Below are 15,830 nucleotides of genomic sequence, written 5' to 3'. Positions count from 1 at the left end.
GTTTGTGGCTTATAGATTAATAAATAGACTATTAAATTATCTTGTATATTGCTTCACCGGCTACTTGAATGAATGAAATTCTTGGTATGATTAAACAATATACTCTTTTAGATTCAGATAAAGCTATCATATTGCGAATACGCCAAACAAGCGACGGAGATTTCGGCAATGTCTGTTGATAAGGCCTAATATGGCTCATAGCTTGGCAGGTGTACCACCTGAAGCTTGACAACCTTTGGAACACATCATGCTAGCTAGACTGCTGAATTGTGCATTATAAAATTGTTTTGATCATAGGCGGGCTATTAAAATAAATGAATCAGATTAATAAAGCAAAAGTTAGACGAGGGACAAAATCCAGTTCAGGTGCTAATTGTGGCGAAGTGTGTTCAAGTGGAGAATGTTGTGGGTGTACGGAATATTTCTGCGATTGCTGATTAACCATATAGAGTACCCACAATAATAAGAACATCAACAACAATGCCTTGCCCCCCTTGACAATGAACTTTGAGCGATAGATTAAAATGTCGCTCGCGAAATTGTGTCTCTCAGATGTTTGAGCAATGATGAAAGTTAGACACGTAGCTTTTAATAAATATAATTTGGATTGCGTGAGGTCAGGTGGTGGAGCATAATATTCTTATCATATCATTCACGTTCAAAACATCATAAACTCAACGATCGTGTGATTCTGATTAAACACAAACAGATGTTACTATTAGTTTATTTAATAGTTGGCTTGGAAATTTCAGTCCCTTGGGGATCCGTTGCTAAGCCACGTTGATATACGGAAACGGGACTGTTATTTTTAGAGAACTTATTATTGTTGTGTCGCGTCTAGGGTTATAAATACGTCTATATGTGAAATGTTTACTTCGCGACGGCTTATCTCAGTAACAGCAGGGTCGTTAGCTGTTGTTTGTTGTCTGCCTCGCATGAGTAATTTCATCAGCCAAAATGACCCGATCATCGATTACGATTATATCTACCATAAATGGGGGCAATTCAGAATTTTTGGAGCTTGAGTTTTTCGATAGCTATGATCGGACTCAACATCGATATCGATTCGTGGAGTGAATGATCGCGCTGCCCGAATCACGATAACGATTGTGGGTGAGTGCGTGACCAAAATGTTGGCAATAGAGATCCGTTTTGAGGGTCGGCAAATTTGATACCGATGTCTGCACATGTTTTTGCGTTGTGGCATTCGCCCACGTCTACTGATAATGCGAATATAAATAATACTCTCATATGCTTGTATTACGGTGTCTACATATTTTGAAAGGTTAATGATTCCTTCAAATAAATGTACTTTTCTGAATGAATGACCTATTGTTGTCGCAGCGCAAATATCAAGATCTATCCACGTGAGAAGCACTGAAAAATAATCTAAGCATTAACAGGAAGTAATCATTATTTATGGGGATGATGCAATTAAGGTATTTAAATACATGACTGCTAAAAGAGCCAGTAATAATCTTTTGTTTTATTTTTAATTTTGTAATCTAATGTCGTTTGTATACTTCATGACTTAAGTCTTTAGTAATATATTTAACCGAAACTTAGATTAATAGATAATGTATTGGATAAAAATGCTGAGAATTCGAAATTTAATCATCTATTGGAAAGGGCTATTTAATGACCTTTCTAATTTAAAATGTTATCTTCACTAAATCAATAAATCAATACATTTATATGTGCAAAATAAATTTGTCAAAATATTTATAGGTAAAATAAATAAAAAGAAAATAAACAACGGAGAATATCTATATTTACTTCTAAGGTTATTAAATTGCAAATTGTAGCCTTTAAAATTGTCAGCAGACGACCAATCATAAGCAACTTTAGAAGACTTTGTTGCATGTCTTATACTTCATGTCTTATACACGGCAGCTTTAGTTATGCGCAAACCAACGATATTGGCAAAAAGCTTTGCTAAAGCTTTTGAAGCGCATCGCTTTCTTGTTTGCGGTTACGTGCCGTTACATTTCGATTGTGGAACTTAACGTGCGTAGTGCGAATTTCTTACTTATTTGTCGATTAAATAGTAAGGTTTCTTGAAGTTTTTAAAAATTATATTGTCTACTTTGATATAACATAGAAGGAATAAAGTTTAATTTCTTATTGCATAATTAATAAATTCATTGTATTTACGTTTTGATTGTGGTGGACAGTACACAAAATAGCGTATTCAATCAATTATTTGCAAAAGAGTAGTTTTTAGCAAGCGCCTAAAAAATGCTAAAGCTTGGCAAATATATTTATTAAATTTTGTTTTTAATGAATGCATAATTTATATACTTGTAGACATTAAAATTTAATTAATTTGGTGGACTTTATCTGGGATTTGCCCACATACTTATATATTTATATTAGGCGTATTAATAATATAAACATAGCACACGTGTTAATGACAAAGCAACAATATGCAAAAATCCAAACACTTAAGATAAGATAATGAATATATGACGTTGGCTTGGTTAAGGAAAATCAGTTCTAATCTTTAAACTACTTTCCGAGCGAACTGATATGAAATTGTATCTTTCGACCAATAATCAGTTTAAACTCGTATACATTACTTTGTACTTAGTACTCATTAAAAACTTTAAAAGGGTTCTCATGACGTTGCCTTAATTAATTGTGAACTGCATAGAACTTCTTGTTCAGTTATAAAAAATAATATCTGAAATGAATTCTAATTGTAATTCTGCAAATTAAATAGAATTAACTAAGGATATTGTTAATAAATGTTTTTAAGCTTGTTTAAAACAGGGTATTTTGCAGTCATCTCACTTTTTCTATATGTCAAATTATGATTAACCGATTATGATATTAGGCGGTTGGTAGCTAAGTTCGTGATTGATAAGATGGCAGAAGTGTTAACCTTCAACGGAAGGCATAAATAGATTTACAACTACAAATCACGAAGTACATTGTCATTATAAATATACTGGCGATAGAGTTTGATATTTCACAAGTCACAACACCTTATGAGTGTAAAGAAGTCAGTGTAGAAACAGTCGGACTACCAATATGGCAGCACTACCAACAACCTTTGATCCCAAGGATAACACCTGGGCTGGTGCAAAAATTAGCTCCTTGTACAACTATGACACATCAGTGGGCAGGATTATATTCAGTACCATGAAAAATTGGCCAAAAAATGTTATACAGGTGAGTCATGCCCCTGATAGGAATTTTCAATGCAGTTTTACAATTTTGTAATAATGTGCAGATCAACGATGTTGACGGAGTTACGCTGACAAATGCTCAGGCACTTACTTGGGCTGTTCGCATTGCACAACACCTGAAGAAGAGAGGATTAAATAATACAGATGTGATTGGCATTTTGGCTAAAAACACTACTTATCTGCTGCCATTGGGTGTTGCTTGTCTATTGAACACCACACCTTTTCATGCTGTCAATCCAATGCTTGACGAGGGTATGTCCAACCTTTAATCGCACTTATTTCAAATCACGGAATTTGATTAAATATTGCAGATACCATCAAATATATTTATAATATTACCAAGCCAAAGCTCATATTTTGCGATGGACTCGAGTATGAGAAGATTAAATCTGCTACAAGAGCTTGGCAACCAGAAATATTCACCATGATCGATCATATTGATAATGTACCTAGGATAGAGTCCTTGCTGGATCCTACACCTACAGAAATGTTCTATATGTGCGTAATAAGTGCAAACTTAATTAATTATAAGGTGTAATTTAATGTGTAAATTCCAGACCAGAACCTCTGAAACTTGGTGGTGATCAAACTGTGGCAATTTTGTGTTCATCTGGCACAACAGGATTACCGAAAGCTGTCTGCATGTCGAATCATATCCTTATACAGGATAATATGTATGATATGAGATTTGAGATTTAGTTTCTTTTAATTAACAACCAAATATTGCAGGCTAGTCAGCAGTGAATCGATCGTATTTACTTCAAGTTCTTTGGATTGGATTACCGGTCTATGGGGCTTTTCCTTCAGCACTCTTTTCGGCTGCACTCGGATCATAACGAACAAACCCTTCTCTCCGGAATACTTTGTGGAGTTGGTGAAGAAATACAAAATCAACTACGTCGTTGTACCTCCGAGGCATCTCTCCGCCTTAATCACTTGTCCTGCTGCCACCACAGAGGCGCTTTCCTCTATTCGTATGCTCAGCTATGGTGGAGGTTTAGTTTCCCTCACAACACTCCAGCGTGCTCAGGAGATATGCAAGACTGCCATGCTGAATTCAGGTTACGCCATGACGGAGGTGGGCGGCATTACGGGAAATATTGGAATTAGCAATAACAATGCGGCTGGCAGACTATTGCCGGGCGTTAAGATTCAAATAGTCGATGAGGATGGCAAAAGACTGGGCTACAATCAGGTCGGCGAAATATATGTGCATACTGGACATGGATGGAATGGATACTATGGCAATCCTGTCGAGTCCCAGAAGATGCATGACTATAAGGGCTGGTTCCACACAGGTGATTTGGGATATTTTGATAATCAGAACTATCTTTACATTGTGGATCGCAAAAAGGAGATTATGAAGTATCAAGGTATGCACTATTGGCCCACGGAAATAGAGCATGTTATCGTAGAGCTTCCTGAGGTGCAGGACGTCTGCGTGGTGGGTATCTACGATGAGAGACAAGGAGATGCGGCTGGTGCTTTGGTAGTGAAGCGCAGGGGATGTAATATAAGTGAAAAGACGATCATTGATCATGTCGCCAAAAGATTGAAAGGTGTGCAGATGCAGCTTCATGCCGGAGTTCGCTTCACGGATAAATTGCCAGCCAACGTGAATGGAAAGACTTTGCGAAGAATAGCGCGGGAGCAGTTTACCTCCCAAAATGGGGTAAAAAAATAATTCTTAGTTTCTAGTAGAATAATTCTGTCCAAATAAGCTTGTAAACTCAAAAACGATAACAAAAAAGAAAAAAACCCTATAAAGGCAAATACTGCGTTTCATTTCCGAATTGAAGTCCATAAATTCAAATAAAAGTAATCTGCTGTATCATAAAACGGCAGCAAGATATTTACATCCACATATGTTGGGACTTCACAACTTGCTATAATTAATATATGATTAATCACTGTGAATGCAAAACAATGATTTCCAAGAAGAAATCTAATCTATGGATACTTATAACGTCAGCAAGAAAGTATGATCTAATAGAGAATGCTGGTCTACACGATACTCTGCAATTCTAACTCACAAAGTTAATACAATCCAAACTTTAGATAATACGTAATTTTCAATTGTATATTGATTAAATAATCCTATTTAGTTATTAATACCCACTACTACTAAACTAATTCAACTTTTGATTTCTTTTAACAAATCTCAAGGGTTATACAATAGATAAAGAAACCTAACTATCAAGCAAAAAGTCAAAGGCGCAGGGGATCTTGAAGTTGTTCCCTAAAGTGTGCCAATAGTCGATTATAATTGAAAATAATGATTAGCCGAATCTGAAGCAAAGACGTAAGTAGAATGATAAGTTGCACCAGGTGCTAGTCACTTAGTGAATGAATTCAAATTAGGATAAGAATTAAAATCCCAATTATAAATAGATATTTATTGAATAGTCTGGGCATACAATTTGATAAGACAAATTGCACTGAACATCTTCACTATAAATACAAAAGTCTCTGGGTTCGATAAATCATTCGCACTGAGAAGTTAGTAGCTTCGGTTCCAATATGGCACAATTTCCCACAACCTACAATAAGGATAATAATACCTGGAGTGGTATGCAACGTTCTTTGATGTACAATCAAGATATATCTGTGGGCAGAATCATATTCAATATAATGAGAAACTGGCCCAAAAATGTGTGTCAGGTGAGTAGAATATCTATTAAGAATTTAGAGCTTGTGATAAAATATTCCACAACTATAGATAAATGATGAAGATGGCGTAACTTTAACAAATGGTGAGGCCATAACTTGGGCCATAAGAATTGCACAACACTTGAAAAAGAAAGAACTTAATAGCAAGGATGTGATTGGAATAATGTGTACACATTCAACTTATCTTATGTCCTTGGGTATCGCGTGTCTAATGAACACTACAAAGTTTCATGCTGTGAATCCAATTGCAGATAAAGGTAAGATTAATCATTAATACTTCTCCTCACTTAGTATATATTAAAAGACCTCAATTTACAGATACTATACAATATGCATTTGGAATAACCAAACCAAAGCTAATCTTCTGTGATGGACTCCACTATGAAAAACTCCGTTCTGCAACTCAAGAATGGAATCCAGAGATTATTACATTAACCGGGACAATTAAGGATGTTCCGAATATTGAATCATTGCTAGAACCTACAACCTCAGAAAAGTTCTACCAGTGAGTAAATACTTTGTTTTATAAAATCTTTATGTATCTATCTATCATTTGTAGGCCTGAATCTATCGAGAATGGAGATCAAACCGTGGCGATTCTATGCTCCTCTGGCACAACAGGTTTACCAAAAGCCGTCTGCATTTCGAATAGTAGTCTTATAATGGTTGATATGTAAGTTAGTTAGTCTTTTATCTTTATTTTATGAAATTTATTATAAACATTATTTCAAATTCCAGGTTGACTACTAGTGAATCGATTATCTATGTGCCCAGTTCATTGGATTGGATTACAGGCGTTTGGGGTTTTCTTCTCAGCACAGTTGCCGGCTGCACACGCATTATATCTAACAAGTCTTTTAACCCGGAGCATTTTGTCAATCTGGTTCAGAATTACCAGATCAACTATGTTATCTTGCCGCCCAGACATTTGGCCGCCTTAATCACTTGTCCTGTTGCTACCCCAGAGGCTCTTGCTTCTATTCGAATGCTCAGCTATGGTGGCGGTTTAGTGAGCTTAACAACTCTTAAAAAAACTCAGGAGATATGCAAGAATGCCGTCTTCAATTCAGCTTATGCAATGACCGAAGTGGGAGCCATAACGGGTAACGTTGGGATTACAAACAATACAGCTGCCGGAAGACTTTTGCCGGGTATTCAAATTCGAATCGTAGATGAGGATGGCAAGAGACTTGGCCACGATCAGGTTGGTGAGATCTTCGTGCACATTGGACAGACCTGGAACGGTTATTATGACAATCCGAAGGAAACGGAGCGCATGCAGGACTCTGAGGGTTGGTTCCACACTGGCGACTTGGGATACTTTGATGACAAGAACTTCCTCTACATTGTGGATCGCAAGAAGGAAGTCATGAAGTACCAAGGTTTACACTACTCTCCCACAGAAATAGAGAATGTGATTTTAAACCTACCAGAGGTGCAGGACGTGTGTGTGGTGGGCATCTATGATGAAAAACAAGGAGATGCTGCAGGTGCTTTGGTGGTGAAGCGAAAGGGATGTGACATAAGTGAAAAGGCGATCATTGATCATGTGGCCAAGAGGTTGAATGGTCTGCAGAAGCAACTACATGCTGGAGTTCGCTTTACTGATAAGCTGCCGACCAATTTTAATGGCAAGATACCAAGAAAAGCAGCACGTGATGAATTTGTTTCCAAAAAATAAAAACAGATATTGGCTAATCGTAATTTAAGAACTGCTAAATTAGATTAAGAAATAAACATACTTATATGTGACCTTAAAATTTTATGAAGCTAATTTTTGTTTTGATATTCATACCAGAGATAGAGCCATGATTTTGGACAGCACTTTTTATACCGGTTACCCATAGCGTAGAAGGGTATTATAACTTTGTGCCACAAAGATCTCAGAGACTTTAAGAGATAGAGATATAATTTTCGATAGTTCTTGTTATGTTTACAAGATCAAGTTAATTTAAAATTTTTACCACGCCTACTTCCGCTCCGGAAAATCAACTAAAATCTAACTATAGTCTTAATGGTTGCTGATTTGGTTGCGATCGCAAAATTGTTCAAGTTATTCAAGAAATTCTTTTGCACGGGTCTCAGTTGCTTTGGCTGACAATCTGGTATACTTTGCGCTCTATGGTATACTTCAAATCTTGTACTATATGAATTTACCAAATATAGCCTTTGGTATATTTGTATTATTTTTCGGTATATTAATTTGGAATATATGACGTATAATGCTGATTTTTTTTTGCTTTTATTTGAAATGGGTAGGGGGTCGAGCACACTCGACTGTAGCTTTTTACTTGTTTTTGTTGTATGTAGATTAACTTTAAGAATCCGATAAAATTCTTAAAATAATTCCCCACAAAATAGGCTCTTGCAGTCGGGTTTTGGTTGAATATACATAGTACTATATCGATATACCAATTATAACCTTCGGTATATTTTAGAATGTTTGGGTATTAATTTGGTATATTTGAAGAACAATACCGTAACTTACAATCGAGCACACTCTACTATATATTTCTCACTTGATTTAAATAGAACAAAAATTTGTAAACAAAAAGATTCCCATAGTTGTCTGAAAAGTTTAAAAGAAATTTGTATTATGTAAATTATAGTTGACCCCAAAATAGCATAATTATAACTATTTTAATATGACGTTTTTAAAGTGACGTATTTTAATGCTTCAAAATTTATTCACACATAGTAGATATAGTGTCTTATTTTCTGATAAAGCTATTTGTTTTAAGATTTATAAATTCATAATTTTACCTACATTCTTGTATTTAAATGAAATAATTGATTATGAACCTGTCAATATTAATATTCAACAAGTTAGAAAGCTACAGTCGACTGTCGAGGAAAAGAGGGTAAAAGCCATTTTATTGGTAAAAATTTGTATATTAATATATCTATTGAATACTAAAATATACTAAGAGGTACATTTCATAAATCGATATAATACTACATTAAAAATATACTATAGAGTACAAAATATATCATACTATCCGTATGAACTCCTGGATTTTTTGTATAATAACTGTTATTGTTGCTATCAGATCTAATTTCTTTTAGATTTTTTCACGCCTGCAGGTGCTAAAACCACTTGGTAATCAGAAATATTTTGTACTTGTAAATGCGTGTGGGTGTAACTCCGTGCAGGCGTTTACTTCTTCTCAAATAAGCTTGTAAGCTCACAAACCATCATATAAAATCACATCCTGCATTTGATGCCTGAATAAAGATGCACCTACATACATATGTTTATCTCTATGGTTTGAAATTACAGGTGGTGTATATTTAGTAAATGGCTCGCAGGGTATTTACATATCATATAATTTTTTCATATTTAATATTGGAAGAAATCTAATCTATGGATATTCATAACGTCAGCAAGATAGTATTTTTGAATAAGGAATGACGACCTACACGATACTCTGCAATGCACGTTTAATTATTACTATTAGGGTACAGATAATAAGTAATTTTTATGTCTATATGTAACTTGTTTAGATGTCCACGACACATAGGAAGAAATTTTCCTTTTGGTATTTTATCTTTTGAACATTTGTGAAGGGCTATTCAAATGATAACTAATATAAATTATTTACCTAATACTTTAGCGCGTAGGGTATCTTATATTCCCATTGGACTAGACACTTGATTATATTTAAAATAATGACTAACCGAATGTAGAGTAAAGATTTAAGTAGAATGATAAGCTGCACCAGATGTTAGCCATTTGGTGAATGAATTTAAATTAAGATAACAATAAAAATCCCATTTATAAATAAAAATAGAAATAGGCTGGATATATGATAAATTGTAGTGACCACTTTTACTATAAATACGCAAGACTCAGAGTTAAATATATCATAAACAATTCAATCTTGACATAGTAAGAAGTGAGTAGTCTACTTTCTAAAATGGCAGCATTTCCCACCACCTACAATAAGGATAATAATACCTGGAGTGGTATGCAACGTTCTTTGATGTACAACCAAGACATGTCTGTCGGTAGAATTATATTCAATATCATGAATAACTGGCCCAAAAATGTGTGTCAGGTGAGTAGAATATTTATAAGGAATTTAGAGCTTGCGATACAATAATCCTTAACCATAGATCAATGATGAAGATGGTATAACCTTAACTAATGGTCAAGCCATTACTTGGGCCATAAGAATTGCCCAACACTTGAAGAATAAAGGACTGAATAGCCAGGATGTGATTGGAATATTGGGGACAAATTCCACTTATCTTATGCCCTTGGGTGTCGCCTGTCTAATGAACACTACAAAGTTTCATGCCGTGAATCCAATTGCAGATAAAGGTAAGATTAATCATTAATACTTCTTCCCGCTTATATTATATATAAAACGGTCTCAATTTATAGATACTATACAATATGCATTCGGAATAACCAAACCGAAGTTAATCTTTTGTGATGGACTCCACTATGAAAAACTTCGTTCTGCAACTCAAGGTTGGAATCCAGAGATTATTACAATAACCGGGACAATTAAGGATGTTCCCAATATTGAATCGTTGCTAGAACCTACAACCTCAGAAAAGTTCTACCAGTGAGTAAATACTTTGTTTTATAAAATCTTTATGTAATCGCCATATCATTTGTAGGCCTGAATCTATCGATAATAGAGATCAAACCGTGGCGATTCTTTGCTCCTCTGGCACAACAGGATTACCAAAAGCCGTCTGCATTTCAAATAGTAATCTCATAATGATTGATATGTAAGCTAACCAGTCTCTTAGTATCGCAATGTTCTAAATCATTTATTTAAATTCCAGGTTGACTACCAGTGAATCGATTATCTATTTGCCCAGTTCATTAGATTGGGTTACAGGTGTCTGGGGTTTTCTTCTTAGCACAGTCGCTGGCTGCACACGCATCATATCGAACAAGGCTTTTAGTCCCGAACACTTTGTAAATCTGGTTAAGACATACCAGATCAACTATGTTATATTGCCGCCCAGACATCTAGCCGCCTTAATCACTTGTCCGGATGCAACCCCGGAGGCACTTTCACCTATAAAAATGCTTAGTTATGGTGGCGGTTTAGTGAGCTTAACAACGCTGAAGAGAACGCAGAAGATCTGTAAGAATGCCGTGTTCAATTCAGCCTACGCCATGACTGAAGTTGGAGTCATAACGGGTAATGTGGGGATTATAAATAGCACTGCAGCTGGTAGACTTATGCCGGGTATTCAAATCCGCATCGTCGATGAAGATGGCAAGAGACTTAAGCACAATCAGGTTGGTGAGATCTTCGTGCACACTGGACAAACCTGGAATGGTTACTACGGCAATCCGGTGGAAACGGAGCGCATGCAGGACTCTGAAGGTTGGTTCCACACTGGCGACTTGGGATACTTTGATGACAAGAACTTCCTCTACATTGTGGATCGCAAGAAGGAGGTCTTGAAGTACCAAGGTCTACACTATTGGCCCACAGAAATCGAGAATGTGATTTTAAACCTACCGGAGGTGCAGGACGTGTGTGTGGTGGGCATCTACGATGAAAGACAAGGAGATGCTGCAGGTGCTTTGGTGGTGAAGCGAAAGGGATGTGAGATAAGTGAAAAGGCGATCATTGATCATGTCGCCAAAAAGTTGAATGGTCTGCAGAAACAACTATATGCTGGAGTTCGCTTTACGGATAAACTGCCCTCCAACCACAACGGTAAAATTCTAAGGAAAGCAGCACGTGATGAATTTGTTTCCAAAAAATAAAAACAGTTATTGGCTAATCGTAATTTAAGAACTGCTAAATTAGATTAAGAAATAAATATAAATATATGCGACCTTAAAGTTTTATGAAGAAAATTTTTGTTTTGATACTTATATCAGAGATAGAGCCATAATTTTCGACAGCACTTTTTATACCCTCTACCCATTGCATAGAAAAGTATTTAAATTTTGAGCCTACAGGAAATGTATGTTGTATGCAAAGGAGGAATAGCTGACCCCATAAGGTATAATCAGCGTCAAATGCCTAGATGTCCGTATAGACACTTAGATCTCAGTGCCATAATTAATATTGGTATACCAATTATAGCCTTTTTTAAATATTGTGGTTATTAATTTGGTATATTTGAAGAACAATACCGCAATGTTTTTCTTTTATTGACAATCTGTAACGAGTATCTTACAATCGAGCAGACTCTATTATATACATATTTCTTATTTGGTTTTAAATAGAACAAAAATTTTTAACCAAAAAGATTCCCATAGTTGTCTGAAAAGGTTGAAAGAAATTTGTATTATGTGAATTATAGTTGACCTCAAAATAGCATAATTATAACTATTTTAATATAAAGTATTTTAAGTGACGTATTTGAGTGTTTCAAAAGTTATTCACACATAGTAGATATAGAGTCTTATTTTCTGATAATCTAATAAATATGTAGGTAATAAAAAAGCTATGGAAAAATACCAATTTGGTATTTCCCGACGCAAAAGATTCTTGACAACCGTAAGCTACACTAAAAGTGTTTCGCTCGCTCTATTTTGAATTACTCTTTCTCGTTTTGAGTAAAAAATAAAACAACAATACATATAAGACTTAATAAACACACGAGTTATTATTTAATTGTAATATATCTGGGAGGCCTTTTTACAACACAAACTGAGTTATGCTAGTTAATAAACAAATTTGTTTTTTCTGAAACTGTGTTTTAAGATTTATAAATTCATATTTGTACCTACTCTCTTCTATTTATATGAAATAATTGATTACGGCCTGTCAATATTGATATTCAACAAGTTAGAAAGCTACAGTCAAGTGTCGAGCAAAAGAGGGTGAAAGACATTTTATTGGTAAAAACTTGTATATTAAGATATTTACTGAATACTAAAATATACTAAATATTATAAATCGATGTAATGCTAGATTCACAATATACTTTAGAGTACAAAATATAATATTATATATCATATTGTCCGTATGAACATCTGTTTTTTTTTTTAATAGCAGCTGTTATTGTTGCAATCAGTTCTAATTTGTTTTAGATTTTTTTCACGCCTACAGGTGCTAAAACCACTGTAACTTCGTACAGGAGTTTATTTATTTTCAACTATGTTTGTAAACTCACATGCCATCATATAAAATCACATCCTGCATTTGATGCCTGAATAAAGATGCACCTATATACATACATATGTTTATCTCTTTGGTCGATGGTTCGAAATTACAGGTGGTGTATATTTAGTAAATGGCTCGCAGGGTATTTACATATCATATCAATTTTCCATATTTAATATATGAGTAATCATTGTAAAAGAAAACAGTGCTTTCCAAATATAAATCTAATCTATGGATATTCATAATATCAGCATGAAAGTATTTTTTAGTAAAGAATGACGACCTACATCACCTACTCTGCAATTCACGTTTAAGTATTGAGAGTTAAGGGTATAGATAATAAGCAATCTTTATTTCTATATCTTTATTTCTATGCCAAAGAACAATTTCCTTCTTTGGTATTTTATCTTGTTAATATTTGTCAAGGGCTATACAAATGATAATTAATATATTATTTAACTAATAGTTAATGGCATGGGTATCTTGTAGGGATTTCCATTTCATTAGACACTTGATTATATTTAAAATAGTGACGAACCGAATGTAGAGTAAGTAGAGTGATAAGCTGCACCCGATGTTAGCCATTTGGTGAATGAATTTAAATTAAGATAAGAACAAAAAATCCCACTTATAAATAGAAAATAAAAATAGGCTGGATATATGATAAATTTTAGTGACCACTTTCACTATAAATACGCAAGATTCAGAGTTTAATATATCATAAACAATTTAATCTTGACATAGTAAGAAGTGAATAGTCTACACTCTAAAATGGCAGCATTTCCCACCACCTACAATAAGGATAATAATACCTGGAGTGGTATGCAACGTTCTTTGATGTACAACCAAGACATGTCTGTCGGTAGAATTATATTCAATATCATGAGGAACTGGCCCAAAAATGTGTGTCAGGTGAGTAGAATATTTATAAGGAATTTAGAGCTCGCGATACAATAATCCTAAACTATAGATCAATGATGAAGATGGTATAACCTTAACTAATGGTCAAGCCATTACTTGGGCCATAAGAATTGCCCAACACTTGAAGAATAAAGGACTGAATAGCCAGGATGTGATTGGAATATTGGGGACAAATTCCACTTATCTTATGCCCTTGGGTGTCGCATGCCTAATGAACACTACAAAGTTTCATGCTGTGAATTCAATTGCAGATAAAGGTAAGATTAATCATTAATACGTCGCCTCACTTATATATTGAAACACCTCAATTTATAGATACTATACAATATGCATTCGGAATAACCAAACCGAAGTTAATCTTCTGTGATGGACTCCACTATGAAAAAGTCTTTTCTGCAACTCAAGAATGGAATCCAGAGATTATTACAATAACCGGGACCATTAAGGATGTTCCCAATATTGAATCATTGCTAGAACCTACAACCTCAGAAAAGTTCTACCAGTGAGTAAATACTTTGTTTTATAAAATCTTTATGTATCTATCTATCATTTGTAGGCCTGAATCTATCGAGAATGGAGATCAAACCGTGGCTATTCTTTGCTCCTCTGGCACAACAGGTTTACCAAAAGCCGTCTGTATATCGAATAGTAATCTCTCAATGATCGATACGTAAGCTAACCAATCTCTAACAACTTTCGTAATATTTCTAAATCATTTATTTAAATTCCAGGTTCACTACCAGTGAATCGATTATCTATTTGCCAAGTTCATTGGATTGGATGACAGGTGTCTGGGGTTTTCTTCTTAGCACAGTCGCTGGCTGCACACGCATCATATCGAACAAGTCTTTTAGTCCCGAACATTTTCTAAAACTGGTTCAGAATTATCAGATCAACTACGTTGTATTGCCACCGAGTCATCTGGCTACCTTAATCACTTGTCCTGATGCAACCCCGGATGCTCTTGCGTCTATAAAAATGCTTAGTTATGGTGGCGGGTCAGTGAGCTTAACAACGCTGAAGAGAACGCAGAAGATCTGTAAGAATGCCGTGTTCAATTCAGCCTACGCCATGACTGAAGTTGGAGTCATAACGGGTAATGTGGGGATTATAAATAGCACTGCAGCTGGTAGACTTATGCCGGGTATTCAAATCCGCATCGTCGATGAAGATGGCAAGAGACTTAAGCACAATCAGGTTGGTGAGATCTTCGTGCACACTGGACAAACCTGGAATGGTTACTACGGCAATCCGGTGGAAACGGAGCGCATGCAGGACTCTGAAGGTTGGTTCCACACTGGCGACTTGGGATACTTTGATGACAAGAACTTCATCTACATTGTGGATCGCAAGAAGGAGGTCTTGAAGTACCAAGGACTACACTATTGGCCCACAGAAATCGAGAATGTGATTTTAAACCTACCGGAGGTGCAAGACGTGTGTGTGGTAGGCATCTACGATGAAATACAAGGAGATGCTGCAGGTGCTTTGGTTGTGAAGCGAAAGGGATGTGAGATAAGTGAAAAGGCGATTATTGATCATGTGGCCAAGAGGTTGAATGGTGTGCAGAAACAACTATATGCTGGAGTTTGCTTTACGGATAAACTGCCCTCTAACCACAACGGTAAAATTCTAAGGAAAGCAGCACGTGATGAATTTGTTGTCTGCATGTAAAAGCAGCGAATGTTTGTGAATTTAAATTTAGGAACCTCTTAATTAAGCTAAGAAATAAAGAATTCATATGTAACATGCATTTTATGGGACATAATTGCTCTTATTTTTATACCCGCTACCCATAGTAGGGTAGTATTTTGATAGTGTTATCATATCACAAATAAAGTCATCAATTTTTACTTTTTTTTTTTAAAAGATGAAATTTTTGATTCTTCTGAACTTCCATGATTTCCTCAACTTACTGAAGTGCTTATCTGTCTGTTATTAAAAGTATATATAT

At 35.2% G+C, this 15,830-nt stretch overlaps 4 protein-coding genes across 4 annotated transcripts; all 4 read left to right on the top strand.

Annotated features, from left to right (window-relative positions):
- The first annotated feature begins 2,966 nt into the window (after positions 1-2,966).
- LOC117568670 (uncharacterized) lies at positions 2,967-4,989 on the top strand. The gene is made up of 5 exons (XM_034249474.2): positions 2,967-3,174; positions 3,236-3,443; positions 3,503-3,689; positions 3,749-3,865; positions 3,921-4,989. The coding sequence occupies exons 1-5, from the start codon at positions 3,034-3,036 to the stop codon at positions 4,873-4,875; spliced, it is 1,608 nt and encodes a 535-aa protein (XP_034105365.1). The 5' UTR covers positions 2,967-3,033; the 3' UTR covers positions 4,876-4,989.
- Positions 4,990-5,675: 686 nt separating this feature from the next.
- LOC117571595 (uncharacterized) lies at positions 5,676-7,610 on the top strand. Its single transcript, XM_034253811.2, has 5 exons — positions 5,676-5,852; positions 5,911-6,118; positions 6,180-6,366; positions 6,421-6,534; positions 6,600-7,610. The coding sequence occupies exons 1-5, from the start codon at positions 5,712-5,714 to the stop codon at positions 7,540-7,542; spliced, it is 1,593 nt and encodes a 530-aa protein (XP_034109702.2). The 5' UTR covers positions 5,676-5,711; the 3' UTR covers positions 7,543-7,610.
- A 2,130-nt stretch (positions 7,611-9,740) lies between these two features.
- Positions 9,741-11,671, top strand: LOC117571597 (uncharacterized). Its single transcript, XM_034253813.2, has 5 exons — positions 9,741-9,919; positions 9,978-10,185; positions 10,249-10,435; positions 10,491-10,604; positions 10,662-11,671. Exons 1-5 carry the CDS (start codon positions 9,779-9,781, stop codon positions 11,602-11,604), a joined length of 1,593 nt encoding a protein of 530 aa, XP_034109704.1. The 5' UTR covers positions 9,741-9,778; the 3' UTR covers positions 11,605-11,671.
- Positions 11,672-13,716: 2,045 nt separating this feature from the next.
- Positions 13,717-15,578, top strand: LOC117570560 (uncharacterized). Its single transcript, XM_034252290.2, has 5 exons — positions 13,717-13,867; positions 13,926-14,133; positions 14,192-14,378; positions 14,433-14,546; positions 14,608-15,578. Exons 1-5 carry the CDS (start codon positions 13,727-13,729, stop codon positions 15,548-15,550), a joined length of 1,593 nt encoding a protein of 530 aa, XP_034108181.1. The 5' UTR covers positions 13,717-13,726; the 3' UTR covers positions 15,551-15,578.
- The last annotated feature ends 252 nt before the right edge of the window (positions 15,579-15,830 follow it).

The sequence above is a fragment of the Drosophila albomicans genome, chromosome 3 (assembly GCF_009650485.2).
Source record: "Drosophila albomicans strain 15112-1751.03 chromosome 3, ASM965048v2, whole genome shotgun sequence".
NCBI classification, from domain to species: Eukaryota; Metazoa; Arthropoda; class Insecta; order Diptera; family Drosophilidae; genus Drosophila; species Drosophila albomicans.
This window is presented reverse-complemented; position numbering and strand designations above follow the sequence as displayed.